General features: G+C 48.4%; 1 protein-coding gene across 5 annotated transcripts in view; it reads right to left on the bottom strand.

Moving 5' to 3' along the window:
* Positions 1–15,347, bottom strand: part of NDST2 (N-deacetylase and N-sulfotransferase 2) — a 110,321-nt gene that overhangs the window by 2,295 nt on the left and 92,679 nt on the right. For 4 of the 5 annotated variants that reach the window (XM_053388023.1, XM_053388024.1, XM_053388025.1 and 1 more), the window contains 7 exons: positions 14,622–14,750; positions 6,580–6,762; positions 5,850–5,946; positions 4,433–4,556; positions 3,476–3,650; positions 3,124–3,294; positions 2,100–2,209 (listed from right to left, as the gene is read on the bottom strand). In XM_053388023.1, the coding sequence (XP_053243998.1) occupies positions 2,100–2,209; positions 3,124–3,294; positions 3,476–3,650; positions 4,433–4,556; positions 5,850–5,946; positions 6,580–6,762; positions 14,622–14,750 (989 nt within the window). Of the gene's footprint in view, positions 1–2,095; positions 2,210–3,123; positions 3,295–3,475; positions 3,651–4,432; positions 4,557–5,849; positions 5,947–6,579; positions 6,763–14,621; positions 14,751–15,347 lie in introns of those variants that run through there. The other variant, XM_053388027.1, reaches the window with a different exon arrangement.

Raw genomic sequence — 15,347 nt, forward strand, 5'->3', positions numbered from 1 at the left:
GACATCCAGCCAAATCCAACTCTGATGGCAGGGAGAGGTCAATAGCTATGGCTCGGAGCTTTAAGCTTTAGGGCTTTGGTGGGTATTTACAGTGCAATCTAAGGCTGTGTGCATGGTGGCAGAGAATACAAATGCCTTATCCAGAGCCCTACTAGACTTGAGCCAGCAGCAGGCAGGCAAGGGCAAAGGAACATTTTTATTCTGCGTCTTTTCTTTCAGCTTTAAAAATTTTTAACATGGAAAACATTGGGAGGGAAAGATTTACTCATGCTCAGGAACATGACTAAATACCTCTCTGGTTTGGGAGCCTATTGTGGGACAGGAGGACTTTCAAATCCAAGATGCTTCCTGGGGCAAACCCTTTTTGGCCCTACTGATATCGGAGGAGTTGGTGAGGGAAGCCCTGGCATTAGGTCTCTGTCTCCAGTGTCAGAAGGGTAGATTCCCAGGGACCACACTAAGGCTGGCGATGTCAGGTTTTCAACACTGCAACGTACCAGCAGCCAAACATTGTGATCTGTCGATATGCCACAATGTTGAAATGCAGGAAGGAACAAGCTGCATTAGGCCCAGCCAGGGTAAAACTGCCACCGCTCTCACTGAGGCGGTTTCACCCCGGCACTTCGGATGATTCAGTTTGTTCCCACCTTCCACCCCAAAGCCTCTCTGGCTTGCGAGCAACACACCGGGGCTTGCTCAGATGCTTTCTTTAAACTATTCTGCTGAAGACAGCACGGCCGCCCATGCCTCAGCGGAGCAGTTTAAAGAAGCTGAGGGAGGAACAAGCTGTATTGGCTTGTTGATGCAGCTTGCTCCTCCCTCTGCGGCATGAGGGGCAGAGCGCGATAGCAGTAAATCATGGGTGGGAGAAAACTGCCACTGCTCTTGAGTCCCGCTGGTAGCAGAGAGGCTCAGGAGCAGCGTTGGTTTTACCTGCGATATACCGCTTGGTGAAGCTGCCATCGTGCTCTGCCCCTCATACCAGTCCTGGGTGATGCACAGTGGTCTTCAAGGTGGCATACAAGAAAGTACAACTCGTAAAGCAAAAATACAGCAGCAGTACAGTGGTGCCTCGCAAAACGAAAAACTCGCAAGACGAAAGAGTTTTCCGTTTTTGAGTCGTTCCGCAAGACGAATTTCCCTATGGGCTTGCTTCGCAAGAAGAAAGCCCATAGGGAAATCTCCGGGGACCTCTTTTAAATGCTGGCGGTGGGGAGCAAAGCCTTTCGCCTCCCTCCGGCCTTCAGAAGAGGTCCAGGAAGGCCGGCGGGGGCCGAAAGGCTTTGCTCCCCACCGCCAGCATTTTAAAAGCGGTCCGGGATAGCAGGGGAGCGCGCTGCGCTTTCCCGCTATCCCGGACCGCTTTTAAAATGCTGGCCATCGGGAGCAAAGACTTTCGCCCACCGCCGGCCTTCAGAAGAGGTCCAGGACCTCTTCTGAAGGCCGGCGGGGGTAAAAGTCTTTGCTCCCCCCCACCTGCCTTCCCGGGACAGCGGAGAAGCGCAGTGCGTTTCTCCGCTATCCCGACGGCTTTTGAAGGCAGGCGGGGGGGAGCAAAGACTTTGGCCCACCGCCGGCCTTCAGAAGAGGTCCTGGACCTCTTCTGAAGGCCGGCGGGGGGCCAAAGTCTTTGCTCCCCCCCGCCTGCCTTCCCGGGCGATCTTAAAATGCTCCTGTCCCCGGAGCTTGCGGGGTGGGAGGTGGGGAGAAGGGCTTTTCTTCCCACCGCCAGCCTTCAGAACAGCCTTCTGAAGGCTGGCGGTGGGAAGAAAAGCCCTTGTCCCCCCCCCCCCCCCAGCCTTCAGAACAGGTCGGGGGACAGACTGTCCCCGGACCTGGTCTGAAGGCGGTTTCCATAGGAACGCATTGATTGATTTTCAATGCATTCCTATGGGAAACCGTGCTTAGGAAGACGAAAAACTCGCAAGAAGAAAAAACTTGCGGAACGAATTAATTTCGTCTTGCGAGGCACCACTGTAAATGGAAATGGAAACACTGCCAGCAGTTCAGATCATAGAGAAGGAAGCTGCTGAAGAAGCAGGGGGCCTCAAAACATTTACAATGTATTTACAAAGCAAAGGCAGGCATGCAGTCCTTACTTGAGTGCTTGGGTATAGTTGAACAGTGGTGTAACCCCCAGAAACCTTTGGATGTTCTCCATGACAGATGCGGGGCTTTGTCTGAGTTCCTGCCCATCCACAACCAGAACCTGAATTGAAGGAGAAACAATGAAGGTTTCAGAATAAATCTAATCATGTTAAGGCTCCCCACCCCTATCTCAGTTACCTAAGTCACATACAATTACCAGACAATTCTCCTGCTCTTTTTCTATTCCTGGAAGGGGTGGCATAAGTGAGTGGAATTTCTTTAACATACATTTACTACGATTGCAGCAACCAACATATAGATCTTGCATTTTCAGGCATTTGCCTGAAGTCATGAGGGTTAAAAGTGTGTAGCTGATAGAGGTGAATGTGCAAGCCCTGCCCGGCCTTCATGCATTGAATGCGAAGGTCAAAAGGAGGCCTTTACACACTTTCCACTGAAATTGCTTTAGAAGCCTCCATGGGCTCAGAAATGCTAAAGGCAGGGTCCCCAGCGCTGTGGAGTCTTCCAAGCATGTTCAGTGGAACTTACTTAACACCCACCTTTTAAACCTTCACAATCAATACACAAATACCTGAGGGGAGCCAGTGTACTGGGGAATATTGCATGCAGAGTTTGTGTATGTGCTCCCGCTTCACTTTTAGCCCATATAAATTCAGGCAAGCACCTGGAGCATCCTTGGTGGCTAACATAGAAAGCCAAAAGGCACAGTAGATTGTTTTAGTTTCCTTCCACTATGAATTCTAATGCCTGAAGTTCTACCTTGTAAGTTTTAAACAACTGAGTTGACTCAAATATGCTTCTTATAAAAAACCTGTAATCTCATTTTTGTGAGACCAACACAGCTACAAGATCCAGGTTTACCTGTTGTGCAGGTGAATGCTAAGAAGATACTCGTTAAGAGTGAACAAAAGCAAACATATAAAGGTTTATCAAAAGCATATAAAAGCTCCCCTTCAAAATACCACCTGCATTGCACAACAATGTGATTATAAATACACCCAAAGGCTGCTGTACCTGTCCAGAAGGATAATACATCAACCACCTCTCCAGATGAGTGGAATACAATCCAGGATTCAGACAGCGGTTCTGCAGGTTGTGCAACTCCTGAGGGGCTTGGGGCCCAGCAGAAATGATCTGGTAGAAAGTGTAGTTGAGTGCCACAGGGTCGTTGTGAGCACGCTGGTGCTACAAGCAGGTAACCGGGGAGGGGGAGAGAGAAGAGACGAGTTAATTAGCAGTGCACTGCTCTTTTTAGCGTACAAGGCAGCATATCTATATACATGCACCATCACATCCCGATGGCCCCACCAGCTGGGTCCTGCACATACTCCTGCTGTGATGCCAGGAGGAGTTCTTAAGGAATTACCTGATACCAGGAGTATGCTCTGTCAGCTGGGTTGATCAGGATGGCAATTATTTTGGCCCGGGGAAGGAGAGCGGCACTCCGCCTGGGTACTACTTCGGTGTCAAAGTAATTGGCACTTTTCTCAAACATGAAATCTGTGCTGGCATTGGAGGGGATGGGAAAGAACTCCATGTACCTGTCATGTGAAGAAAACCGGGAGAGCATGAGAACAAGGCATGTGTAATAATGGTGATGGGCGTGACACAATGGGAACATAGGGGAGAGGCTAGTAGCTCCTAGCATTTTGCCCTGCCCCAGGGGAACATGAAGGAAATGATAGTTTCAGACACGAATGAAAGAGAATGAAGACAAGGACAGTATTCTGCTAACACAACTCGCACTCTCAACCCCAGTCCCAGTGATTGGTAGTGTTGCATGGGCATCAGTCTCAATATGACACACGTACGGCACGTATCACAGTGGCAGGAGCAAGTTAAGAGGATGAATTCCCTTTGCCCTCCTCCATGCAGTAATCTTATGTATTTGTTATGTCAATCAGAATAATCAAGTCCTGAACCATCATGGTAGACTCAAACTGAGGCTGAAGCCAGGGTCTGCCTCATAACCAGACAAGCACTGCCCATTGTGTTGAAGGCCGTGGCAACAAAGGCAGCTGTAAGACCAGCCAAATAGGCCACTGTTCACCAATGTTACCATACCATTTACTTCAAATCTCTATTTAAAGGTTGACTGAACTCAAAAATTAATGCGGGTTAACATACACAACATTAGGAGGCAAAGCAAACCATGCCAACGGCAACTAAGTTGACTGAAACCTGCACAAACCATGATTTTTGATCCCACTGAAAGGTTTCTGATGAGGGTCAGAATGCCTAATCCGACCGAATCAAAATACCACTGAAAGTTTGTGGGACAGTGTAAGGGCAAATCAGTGAGCACACGAGTCAACACACTTACCAGTCAATTCCTTTGTGATAGTTGAGTCCATTAAAGAACTGGATCTCTTCATAGGTGGAGGGGCTTGGAAAGTTGCTGGTAACAGCTGGGTGCATGGATAGGAAGAAATGCACAGCTGTCGTACCTGAAGCAAGACAGTGGAAACAAAACTTGTGAGGGATTTGTCTGGGAGCAAAAAGGGCTGAAACATAAACTGGTACTAGCACGACTGCTACCCACAGCTCTTCATGACACACAGAATTGTTTGCCCTGGGCTAAAGCTGTTGCTCATATCACTCAACCTGGTAAGGAAAGCCCCAAATATAACCACTACCCTCAGCCACTCTGGCAATTCCCATTTGAGTAGGCAGGGCGTGAGCTTTGCTTCTTTCTGAAGCCAATCGCAATATAATTGATGAAGTGGAAAGATCTGAAGCGTATGAAGCCACAAACTAGGCCCCAAATGCAAGACCTGTGCTCCTTCATGCTCCCTCCCTTATAGTCGCTTTTAACTGTCTGTCCTTGTTTCTATCTTTTTAAGTAAAGTATGATTTAAAAAGTAAAGGGTAAAGGGACCCCTGACCATTAGGTCCAGTCGTGGCCAACTCTGGGGTTACGCGCTCATCTCGCTTTATTGGCCGAGGGAGCTGGCGTACAGCTTCCGGGTCATGTGGCCAGCATGACTAAGCCGCTTCTGGCGAACCAGAGCAGCGCACGGAAACGCCGTTTACCTTCCCGCCAGAGTGGTACCTATTTATCTACTTGCACTTTGACGTATTTTCGAACTGCTAGCTTGGCAGGAAAAGTATGATATAATCACCTTTTAATTACTAGTTTTTATCCCTTACCAGTTTTAAGTCTTATGTGTTCACTTCGTCCATATGTTTTATCTTATGCTGGTTTGTGACCAAAATAAAGTTTGATACTGAAACGTTATCATGCAGCTCAGTTGCATAGGTCAGTAAGAACATCCTTTAAAATCTGACACAATCAAGCCTGTAGAGGGCACCACTATACCTTTCCTACACGCAAAGGCATTCTTGTTCTACATCTTATCTCAGCTCGCCAGTTCTGGAATTTAATATTAATTGGGTGGAACAGGCAACCCCGAGAAATTCAAGATGACAATTTTGGCAAGTGACAACTCGGAATTCCTTCCCCACCACCACCTGACATTTCCCAGAAAACCTAAATCAGCTCCCCGCTAAGTTTTAAGGCAGCGACAGAGAACCTGCGTCTCTCGAACTGCTGTCGAACTACAACTCCCATCATGCCTGACTACTGGCTATGCTGCCCAGGACTCATGGGAATTGGAGTTTAAGAACACCTGGAAGACCACAGGTTCCCCTATCATGTTCCAACACAAAAAGAAAAAGGCCACGTCACACATATATTAACAGGGCAAAAAAAGACCATGGCGGCCAGTGGGTTATGTTACCAGTTTTCTGAGGACCGACGATGAGAAACTTGGGAAGCCGGTCACATGTCTTCTCTTTGGACCAGATGTCTTTATGCCGCTTGTCATCACAAGGGTTCTACATCAATTAAAAAATCACGCATGAGATCATGTGGGGAATAATTACATCAGGCCTGATAGAAGTACATTCGTGTTTACCCCAGGCACAATCACTCTGGTCTACAGCACATTAAGAGCTTGGCTGGCATATGTCGTAGAGCATATGCTGGCATCAGTGCTCTATTCTGGATGAAATGATGGTCATTTGTTGGTCAAAGGTATTGTGGCAGTCTCCTGAAGGAGTTAAATGGGCGGGAGCACCAGCAAGCCAACAAAGACATGCCCGAGGAAAGAGGGAAAATAAAATCACAACTGCAAGGAGGATTCTAGTCAATCTGTTGAACTATTTAGCAGTGCATTTTCACCATAACTGGGGAGGCCTGGAAGTTTAAAAAACTAAAATTCTGACAAATTCTGTTCAGAAAAACCATACAGCATTTTAGATCCCAGAACCACCACTAGTTCATGCTTTGCGTATTCCCCACTTAAGGTCTTAAGACCCAATAGGAGAAATACAAACTTCTCTCTTCGGTAGCAACCAATTCACATCCACTCTGCTCAGAAGCCCTTTATTTATATTAAACTTGTATTAAAGCTCTGAGAAAACCTTCAGCTGCAGGCTGGTTGAAGGGAAATTGTCCTGGAATCTCACCTGCCACAGAGGGTTCTTTTCCTGGGAAAATATTTCAAAATACTTTTTGGCCAGCTGGATGGGCGGCAGAGTCTGAAGACGGAGATTGGTCCAGCACTGCACAAATTTGACGAGGCTTTCGAAAGTGTAGAGCCCAAGGCGATCGTTTCCATAATTGGACAAGTGGGTCATGAAGATGCTGATCTACAAACAAAGAAGGAAATGGGGGCATTTGTTAGTGTCGAAAGATTGATATCACTTGGAAAATTCTACCTGCTTTCCACTCTTGTTCTGCAGGGGCAGCACTGGCCAATGAGCATCTTACACACACTCAGCAGTTGCTCCAAATCCATAGTTCCAATGCTGACACTATTCAGGTCCCTTGGGCAGGTTTTGTGGATACTCACCTGTAGTTTGGTTCTTTAATTATCATTATTCATTTGCTTCACTTATAACCTGCCTCTCTATAAAAATAAATAAATGAATGCCCAGGTGGCTAACTACAATAAAATCTGCAATACAATAATGATGCAATCTATCCAGATGGATTAAAAAGTTTCATTTCAAATCACTGTCTCCAAAGAGTAGCATTCAGTTGGGCAGGACTACAAAGCGTCCGCATTTAAAGACTGCATGCAATCTGGATTCTTGCTTTCCTCAGGAATCCTGCAAATGTCCTTTTACATGCAACACAGTATCACTTCCCAGGGACAATTAACGGTTCAGCAAGCTCCCACAATGGACAAACCAGGTGGCTGCTAAACTCAAAGAAGCCTGTCTGAGGACATGACTTTAATCTTACATTGCCATAAAGGCAGGGACTTCGCTGCAGCCGACATTGGCTACCACAAAGTCCGTGGGTGCTGCCCAGTGGCGTAGCGTGGGGGGTGCCAGGGGTGCCGGCCGCACCGGGCGCAACATCTGGGGGGGGGCGCGAGTCCAGAGGGCCCAGCCACATCGTGCCCTCGGCCCGCCCCTATTGTCAGAGGCTCAGCGCGGAAGTGTTAGCAAAGTTTCAGAGGGGGGAGCGAGGGGGGGGATGCGGGGAGGGGATCCCCGCTTCTCCGGCCGCCTTGCAGAAGCGGCCACCGCCCGGCGGCTCTGCCTTTGCTCGCAGGCCTGCCTGGGGGCTCCCTCGGCTCCAGCGCTGAGCTGGTGGCCCCGATCCTGGGAGCAAAGAGGCATCGCGGGAGCGGCTAGGCCTGTGCCAGGGCCCTGACCCGACAGCTTCTCCGGCTCCCCAAGCCGAGGACAGCTTCGGCTGTGAAGCTGCGCCTTTCGGGCTGGCCCCTTCTCGGCTTATCATGCTGGGCCTCGCCTCTCCAGCTCCCGGTATGTGTGCTCCGCGGTGGTCCCCGCTCCTTCCAGACCTTTCCACCACCCCCTGCCAAACTGGCTGTAGATACAAGAAGGGCAGCTGGGGTGGGCGATAGAGGACCCTGCCTCCCCCTGCGGGGCTCATCTCTGGCAATTGTCTTAAACTGCCGCAAGTGTCTCTGCTCAAGGAGCCCCCTGAGTTTTGGCATTGTCTCTCCGCGCCCCCCCCCCCGCCTCTCTCCAGGAGCTTTATGGAGCCGCCTGGATCGGGTCTGCTTTGGAGGAGGGGAGCCTTCCTTGACCAGCATGTGGGGCGCCCTTTGCGGCCTTTCCCTCTGGAGAGATAGTCACGCTCCCTCTAGCGCAGTTCCTAATCGCCAGTCGCCCTTCTGTGGCGAGGATTCTTCCGAGCCGGGTTCTTCCGGGGCCCTCCGGCTGCTTCTCTTTCGGGCGGCGGCGACCCTCCAGCTAAATACCCCTCGGGGGTTTGTGGCAGCCTCGCTTATTGTTCTCGGGACTCTGGTTTTACCTCGCCGCGCAATTACGCACAATTGCAGTGCCTTCACCAGCAGTGGCGTAGCGTGGGGGGGTGCAAGGGGGGCTGGCCGCACCGGGCACAACATCTGGGGGTTAGGGGGCGCAAATCCACGGGTTAGGGGGCGCAAATTACTTGCCTTGCCCCGGGTGCTAACAACCCACGCTACGCCACTGGTGCTGCCAAACTTGGGGAGTGGGTTGCTCTTTTGAGGCTTGAAACATCTGTTTTGTACTGTCAGTCATAATTCTTTTTTATTTTTTAGCCAGATTGGATTCCAAAAATGACTTTAGTGATACCAGGTGCTCATGATCATACTCAGACTCTGCAAACTAATGTGGCTCCTAAGCAGATATGTGGTCAAATGAAGACAAAAGAACCTTCGTTTTAAACATACAACCTCTCACCTGGCTAAAGAAACCAGGTGTCTGCAACAATCTGTGCCTAAGTGACAGTCACCAGATAACAACACCTGTTAACTCTTTAATTAAGAAGTCTGGTGCGGGAAGAACAGATACCTCATCTGTAACGCTTCCCAGAGAAGCTGGCCCCTAGGTAAAAGAACATTTAACAAGTGAGGAAATTGGATAGGGGAGAGGAAGGAGAATTAACAAGGTCATGTATTCAGTTTGATTACAGAGTGACTGATTGTCTGGCATTAACTAGATCAAGTACACCATCATTACAAGGAGAACCCCAATACGTCCTTCCCCCTGGTCTCCAGTTTTCCCGTCAAATGTGACCATCTTAATACAGAATTCCAAACAAGTTTTGGGAACTAGCAGCAAAACCTTCCTGCACTTGGAGGAGACTGGTGTGACTGTGAGGCATGGTCTGCTGCCAGATGCTTCCTTTCCAGCTCTGACCTTTCAGGGCTGGGGTGATTTTGACACCCAAGAGCACACAGCGCATCAAGAGGCTGACCTGGAGGCTCCATGCAAACCATCAAAAGAAGAGCACCCAACTCGCAATGGCAATATTTCCATCCAAGTGCTAAATTACTGACAATTAGCTTCCAGGAGAGAAAGAATTACTAAAATATTACGAGGCTGGAGGGGGGGGATGCACCAGCTTCTCATGGAGGGCCTCAGGGATTCTAGCAGCTCTGGCTAAATGCCTTACACCTAGAGGGAGAGATCTCCCAAGTTTGTTGCTTTATCACGTTCACCAACACGTTTGGGAGAGGAGTTGATTTTCTAAATCTCTGGGCTCGGGACAGGAGATGGGTCTCCACATTAACACCGCTGCCTCTCAGAAGTGAGCCTGAGTGATTTCAAGATCTGGATTACTCTAGGCCAGGGAATGGGGAAACTTGGTGGCCTTTGAATTGACTACAACTCACATGAGCCCCAGGCAGCATGTTCAATGGTCAAGGATGACGGAACCTGTAATCCAACACCTGAAACTGTTTTAAAGGACTCCCTAGGGTGGCTGATCCACAACCACTGGTCTTGGGGCCTCTTGGCAATGCTGTGTTTTTATTCACGCACGAACTGCTGAGCTCATTGGCACCTAGTGCCATATTGGGGGGGGGATGGGCCTGGATTCAATGATCTCTGATCGCTAGCAAGGGCTGTTGCATTAGCGCAAGGGCAAGAATAATGGTTGCACAATATGAAATCTCAACACTATAGTTGCGCTAGCAGAAGTTTGTTGGGCGACCAGTTGTGCAACATGGAGTATTGTATCTGTTGTGCCACCAGCTACAAGGACTATGCTGGCTCTGTGCCCTTCTCTTGTGCATGTCATCGCTAAGGGGCTTTAAATTCAGTGTAAGTTAAATTCCCCTCTTTTTGTCTCTAACCCTAGCTACATAATCATGCGCCATTCCACAGAGACAGGAATTTTGGATGAAGAAGCTTTGGCAAACAACTTAGGCCCCTTGGAATCTGAGCCACTCAGTTGAATTGCAGCCGCTATCCAGACTAGCCTTCTTAACTACTTTTGAATAGTGTTTGGCATATAAGCAGTATATTAATTAATTAATTAATTAATTAATTAATTAATTAATTATTAATGATAAATCATTCTTTCTCTCTTAATATATAGAGTTTGAACCAAGCTTGTTTTGACTGTCTAAAAGCCATGATGTAACTACTGCGGTTCCACCAGTGCTACCGTTCCATACTTTCCCAAACTAGTCTTAGAGCGGCAACTGTTGTCTACCTATCATCTGACGACACCCGACAACCTTTCAGACTAATTACCAACAGGCAAGTCTGATCTTATTCCCCAAGATCCTGCCCCCACCTCATCTAAGCAGCCACGACTATTCCTTATAACTGAACTCAATTATTTCCCCTGGAGATGTTAAAAAACCCAAGTGTGAAAGGGTAGCAATCAGAAATTAAAACAGTGAGCTGAAAATACAATACGCCTGGTGCAGAAGGAACTGGAGGGGTCAAGTGGGAGGTGTGCAACGCTATAGCTTCAGGGAAACGCAAGCAAAGATATGCAATGACTGCCTTTTCTGGGAGCAGAAAGCTGCATTCATTTGCTGACATCATGGTTTGCTGGCTAGTCAGGAGATCAAACATCCTGTGTTTATACTGCAGAGTTAAACATACATACACACACACACACACTCCAACTCTTGCACTTCTGCATATACTCACAGGGATTCAAACATCTGTTATGGATCAGTGAGGAGAGGCTGTTTGGCGCTCTTTATTTTAGGTGGGACATCTTTATCAGTTAAAGTGGAAGCAGTGAGAGTTTAAAGTCAGTTGGTAAGCAAAGGAATTGGTTCACGGACCAGATTGATGATGAAAGGAGAGAACAAACCAAGGCCAACAACTAGGGAGTAGAATGAGTTGAGGGGACACAGGACAAGCTTTTCGGTATTTGGTGTAAAGTAAATTGCTCACTGGCTTGTTTCTACAGAAGCATCAGGCTGGGAGGAGGTATTGGAGACTGTAATACATTCTGTCCTCTTGCCACGTGTAGCTACCTGGGAACATCAGTAATCCTCTTTCAGTGATGACATTATAGAATCATAAAATTGCGGGGTTAGATGGGACCCTGAGAGTCATCTAGTCTAACCTACTGCAATGCAGGAATCTCATCTAAAGCATCCTGCCAAGCCACAGAGTGATCAGCAGTGTCAGGGATTTTCTGGAAAAATTGAATCAGAAAGTTTTCTTTAAAATGTTTTGGGAAGTTTTCTAAATTGATTGGGATCTGATACAGCAAGTTTATTTCAAAACCCCACCCCCAATATACCCTGTGTTAATTTTACATGCTGTAAAGTATTTGAGATGAAACATTCATCTAGAAAAGAATCAATATGAAAACCACAGTGTGGTTTGAGTGTTATATTTAAACAAATACAAAGCTTAACTTAGAAATAATCGTTATTCGAATATTTGCCACTATTCTAAAACATGTCAATTTGATGGCCATGAACTTCCCTGACATTTGAGTGGGGGATAAAAGCACTGAAAACTGCTAGTATGCTAATTTCAGCATACCCAAAGAGCTGTGCATTAGAATAAAGATCTTTCCCATATATGTATGCACATCTGAAATACGAAAGGAGGGAAAGTGTGGAATAACAAACATGCTTAAGTCTAATTAATGCATAATGAATGGATACAATTGCAGTTGACATGGGGAAGTATCCACTTCATGCATCAGAGGTGGTTTTAGGATAGCACGACTGGTACAAACTCCCTGGGCACTGAGCTGCAGGGGACACCACAACCATGATGGAGAGCAGAGCACGACAGGCAGAGGGTGCCAAATTTTAGCGCTGCACAGGGCGCTGCTGAAATTTGAGACACCCAAGTCTGCCACTCACTGCATGGGGGCATGGGGGAATCATGCTTGCAGGCCTCATCTCTAATCTCTAGGCGCCTGCTGCGCCCTCCCTGCCACCACCATTAATCCCTGTGCACAGGGATTTTGCAGATAAAATCGCTCAGATTCAGAAGGAGGTAGACTCCACCGTGGGAGCAGGGCCAGGGCGGGAGAGTGCTAGAGTTCTGTCTGGTCCTGTTACATGGGATCAATTCCAATCTGTTACCTCCGAGGATGTGGACAGGCTGCTTGGACAAGTGAAACCGACCACCTGTCTCCTTGATCCTTGCCCATCCTGGCTGATAAAAGCAAGCCGGGAAGGGCTGGGCGATGGGCTCTGCGGGGTGGTGAATGCTTCCCTCTGTGAGGGAGCCTTCCCAGACCCGCTGAAAGAGGCGGTCATTAAACCGCTTCTTAAAAAAACATCTTTAGACCCGGCCAATTTGGCCAACTATCGCCCAGTCTCAAATCTGCCATTCTTGGGCAAGGTGATTGAGCGGGTGGTTGCTGAACAACTCCAAGCACGCCTGGAGGAAACGGACCATTTGGATCCCTTCCAATCGGGATTCAGGCCTCACCATGGGACTGAAACTGCCTTGGTCGCGCTGGTTGATGATCTCCGGCGGGCTAGGGACAAAGGTGAGAGCTGTTTCCTAGTTCTGCTGGATCTCTCAGCGGCCTTTGACACCATCGACCATAACATCCTTCTGGACCGTCTAGAGGGGCTGGGAGCTGGGGGCACTGTCATACAGTGGTTCCGCTCCTTCCTCCTGGGCCGTGTCCAGAAAGTGGTGGTGGGGGATGAGTGTTCAGACCCCTGGGCTCTCACTTGTGGGGTGCCTCAGGGTTCTGTCCTCTCCCCCATGCTTTTTAATATCTATATGAAGCCGCTGGGAGAGATCATCAGGGGGTTTGGACTGGGTGTTCATCAGTATGCAGATGACACCCAGCTCTACCTCTCCTTTAAATCAGAACCAGTGAAGGCAGTGAAGGTCCTGTGTGAGTGCCTGGAGGCGGTTGGAGGATGGATGGCGGCTAACAGATTGAGGTTGAATCCTGACAAGACAGAAGTACTGTTTTTGGGGGACAGGGAGCGGGTTGGTGTGGGGGATTCCCTGGTCTTGAATGGGGTAACTGTGCCCCTGAAGGACCAGGTGCGCAGCCTGGGAGTCATTTTGGACTCACAGCTGTCCATGGAGGCGCAGGTTAACTCTGTGTCCAGGGCAGCTGTCTACCAGCTCCACCTGGTACGCAGGCTGAGACCCTACCTGCCCGCAAACTGTCTCGCCAGAGTGGTGCATGCTCTAGTTATCTCACGCTTGGACTACTGCAACGCGCTCTACGTGGGGCTACCTTTGAAGGTGACCCGGAAACTACAACTAATTCAGAATGCGGCAGCTAGACTGGTGACTGGGAGTGGCCGCCGGGACCACATAACACCGGTTCTGAGAGATCTGCATTGGCTCCCAGTACGTTTCCGAGCACGATTCAAAGTGTTGGTGTTGACCTTTAAAGCCCTAAACGGCCTCGGTCCTGTATACCTGAAGGAGCGTCTCCACCCCCATCGTTCAGCCCGGACACTGAGATCCAGCGCCGAGGGCCTTCTGGCGGTTCCCTCATTGCGAGAAGTGAGGTTACAGGGAACCAGACAGAGGGCCTTCTCGGTAGTGGCGCCCGCCCTGTGGAACGCCCTCCCATCAGATGTCAAAGAGATAAATAATTACCTGACATTCAGAAGACATCTTAAGGCAGCCCTGTTCAGGGAAGTTTTTAATATGTAACGCTGTATTGTTTTTAACACTGATTGGGAGCCGCCCAGAGTGGCTGGGGAAACTCAGCCAGATGGGCGGGGTATAAATAATAAATTATTATTATTATCACATAGAGCAGAAGGTTCAGACCAGTTTCTCACAGACAGATCTAAATACTGAATACTTGGAGGGCAGGGACAAAGCAAGCGATTGCAACCCTGTTTCCCCTCCAGGCTTTGAGTCTATGAATGTAGGCTGCCCTTGAGAAGAAGGTTTATCCCTAGGAAGAACCTCTGTCCGCCCTGAAGCATTTTCAGCAGGTTCCTGGGTGGCAAAACTGTTTGGCCAATTTTTCTCACAAATGCTTCCCTTCACTTTTTTGCCCAACTTTTGCCAAATAAACAGGCCTCATCAGTTTTCTTTTCCTGTGCTCTTAAGAAAAAGAAAGCCTGACCACCACTGACGTAGGGTAGAAAAAAATAAAATTCATTGTTGGCATCTGTCTGTCTGAGGAGACAGCCCAGTGAGAATTAGGCCTCGGGACTGCTGCCTGTGTTTAGCATCTGTGCAGACTGTATTTCCAACTACTTCTTCCCAGCCTTCACCACATAAAGCACACAGGTAATCACAAACACTGCCCCCCCCAATGCTGCAGTACTTACTGGGTTCAGGAGCACTGTCAGAAAGAGTTCACCACCACGAATGCTTTTGTCCAGCTCCTTGGAGCCACCAGGATACTCATTGTAAAATATGGTGTGAGTGAAAAGACCACAAGTCTGTCGAGGCAACACCTGGGAGAGCCAGAGGGAGAGGAAAAATTAGAGGTGGCCATGGATTATCCCTGTGAATTTTAACATGCAGCCAACAGTGGGAACATGCAGCCAAAGGAGAAGGCAATTCTACTGGGGTTAGATGGTGTCAACATCATATTTGCTTTTCTGCTACTATTCCTAACTGCCATTTTCAGTCCCACTCCAAAGAGAAAGAAATAAAAAACACACCACTTGGGGTTCTGTGGCTACTCAGCATATTTAGTCCTTATGAGGCTGTTCTGAGGTTTCCTTCCCCACAAGAAATTTTCCTAAACCTTTTCTTGCATTTCTGCAAACCCCATGTGGGGTTTTGGCTACGTGGTGGCTCTTTTGGCTATGTGAGGACTGGCACTCAAGGGAACTGAGTTCTTTATCAATACATAATGTAAAGTTAAAGGAGGGAATCAATCCAGCCTCTCCTGCTCAGCTGCCCAATAGCAACACAACTGTTGGAGCAGTTGCATGGTTCCACTTGGAAGTTCTTCAGTCTTGAATCCTACATACTGGGAATTCTACACTAGTCTGAGTGATTGCTACAAAGAACTGATTGGTTTACGAAGGGCAAGTCTATCAGTG

The sequence above is a fragment of the Podarcis raffonei genome, chromosome 5, assembly GCF_027172205.1.
Source record: "Podarcis raffonei isolate rPodRaf1 chromosome 5, rPodRaf1.pri, whole genome shotgun sequence".
Classification (NCBI taxonomy): domain Eukaryota; kingdom Metazoa; phylum Chordata; class Lepidosauria; order Squamata; family Lacertidae; genus Podarcis; species Podarcis raffonei.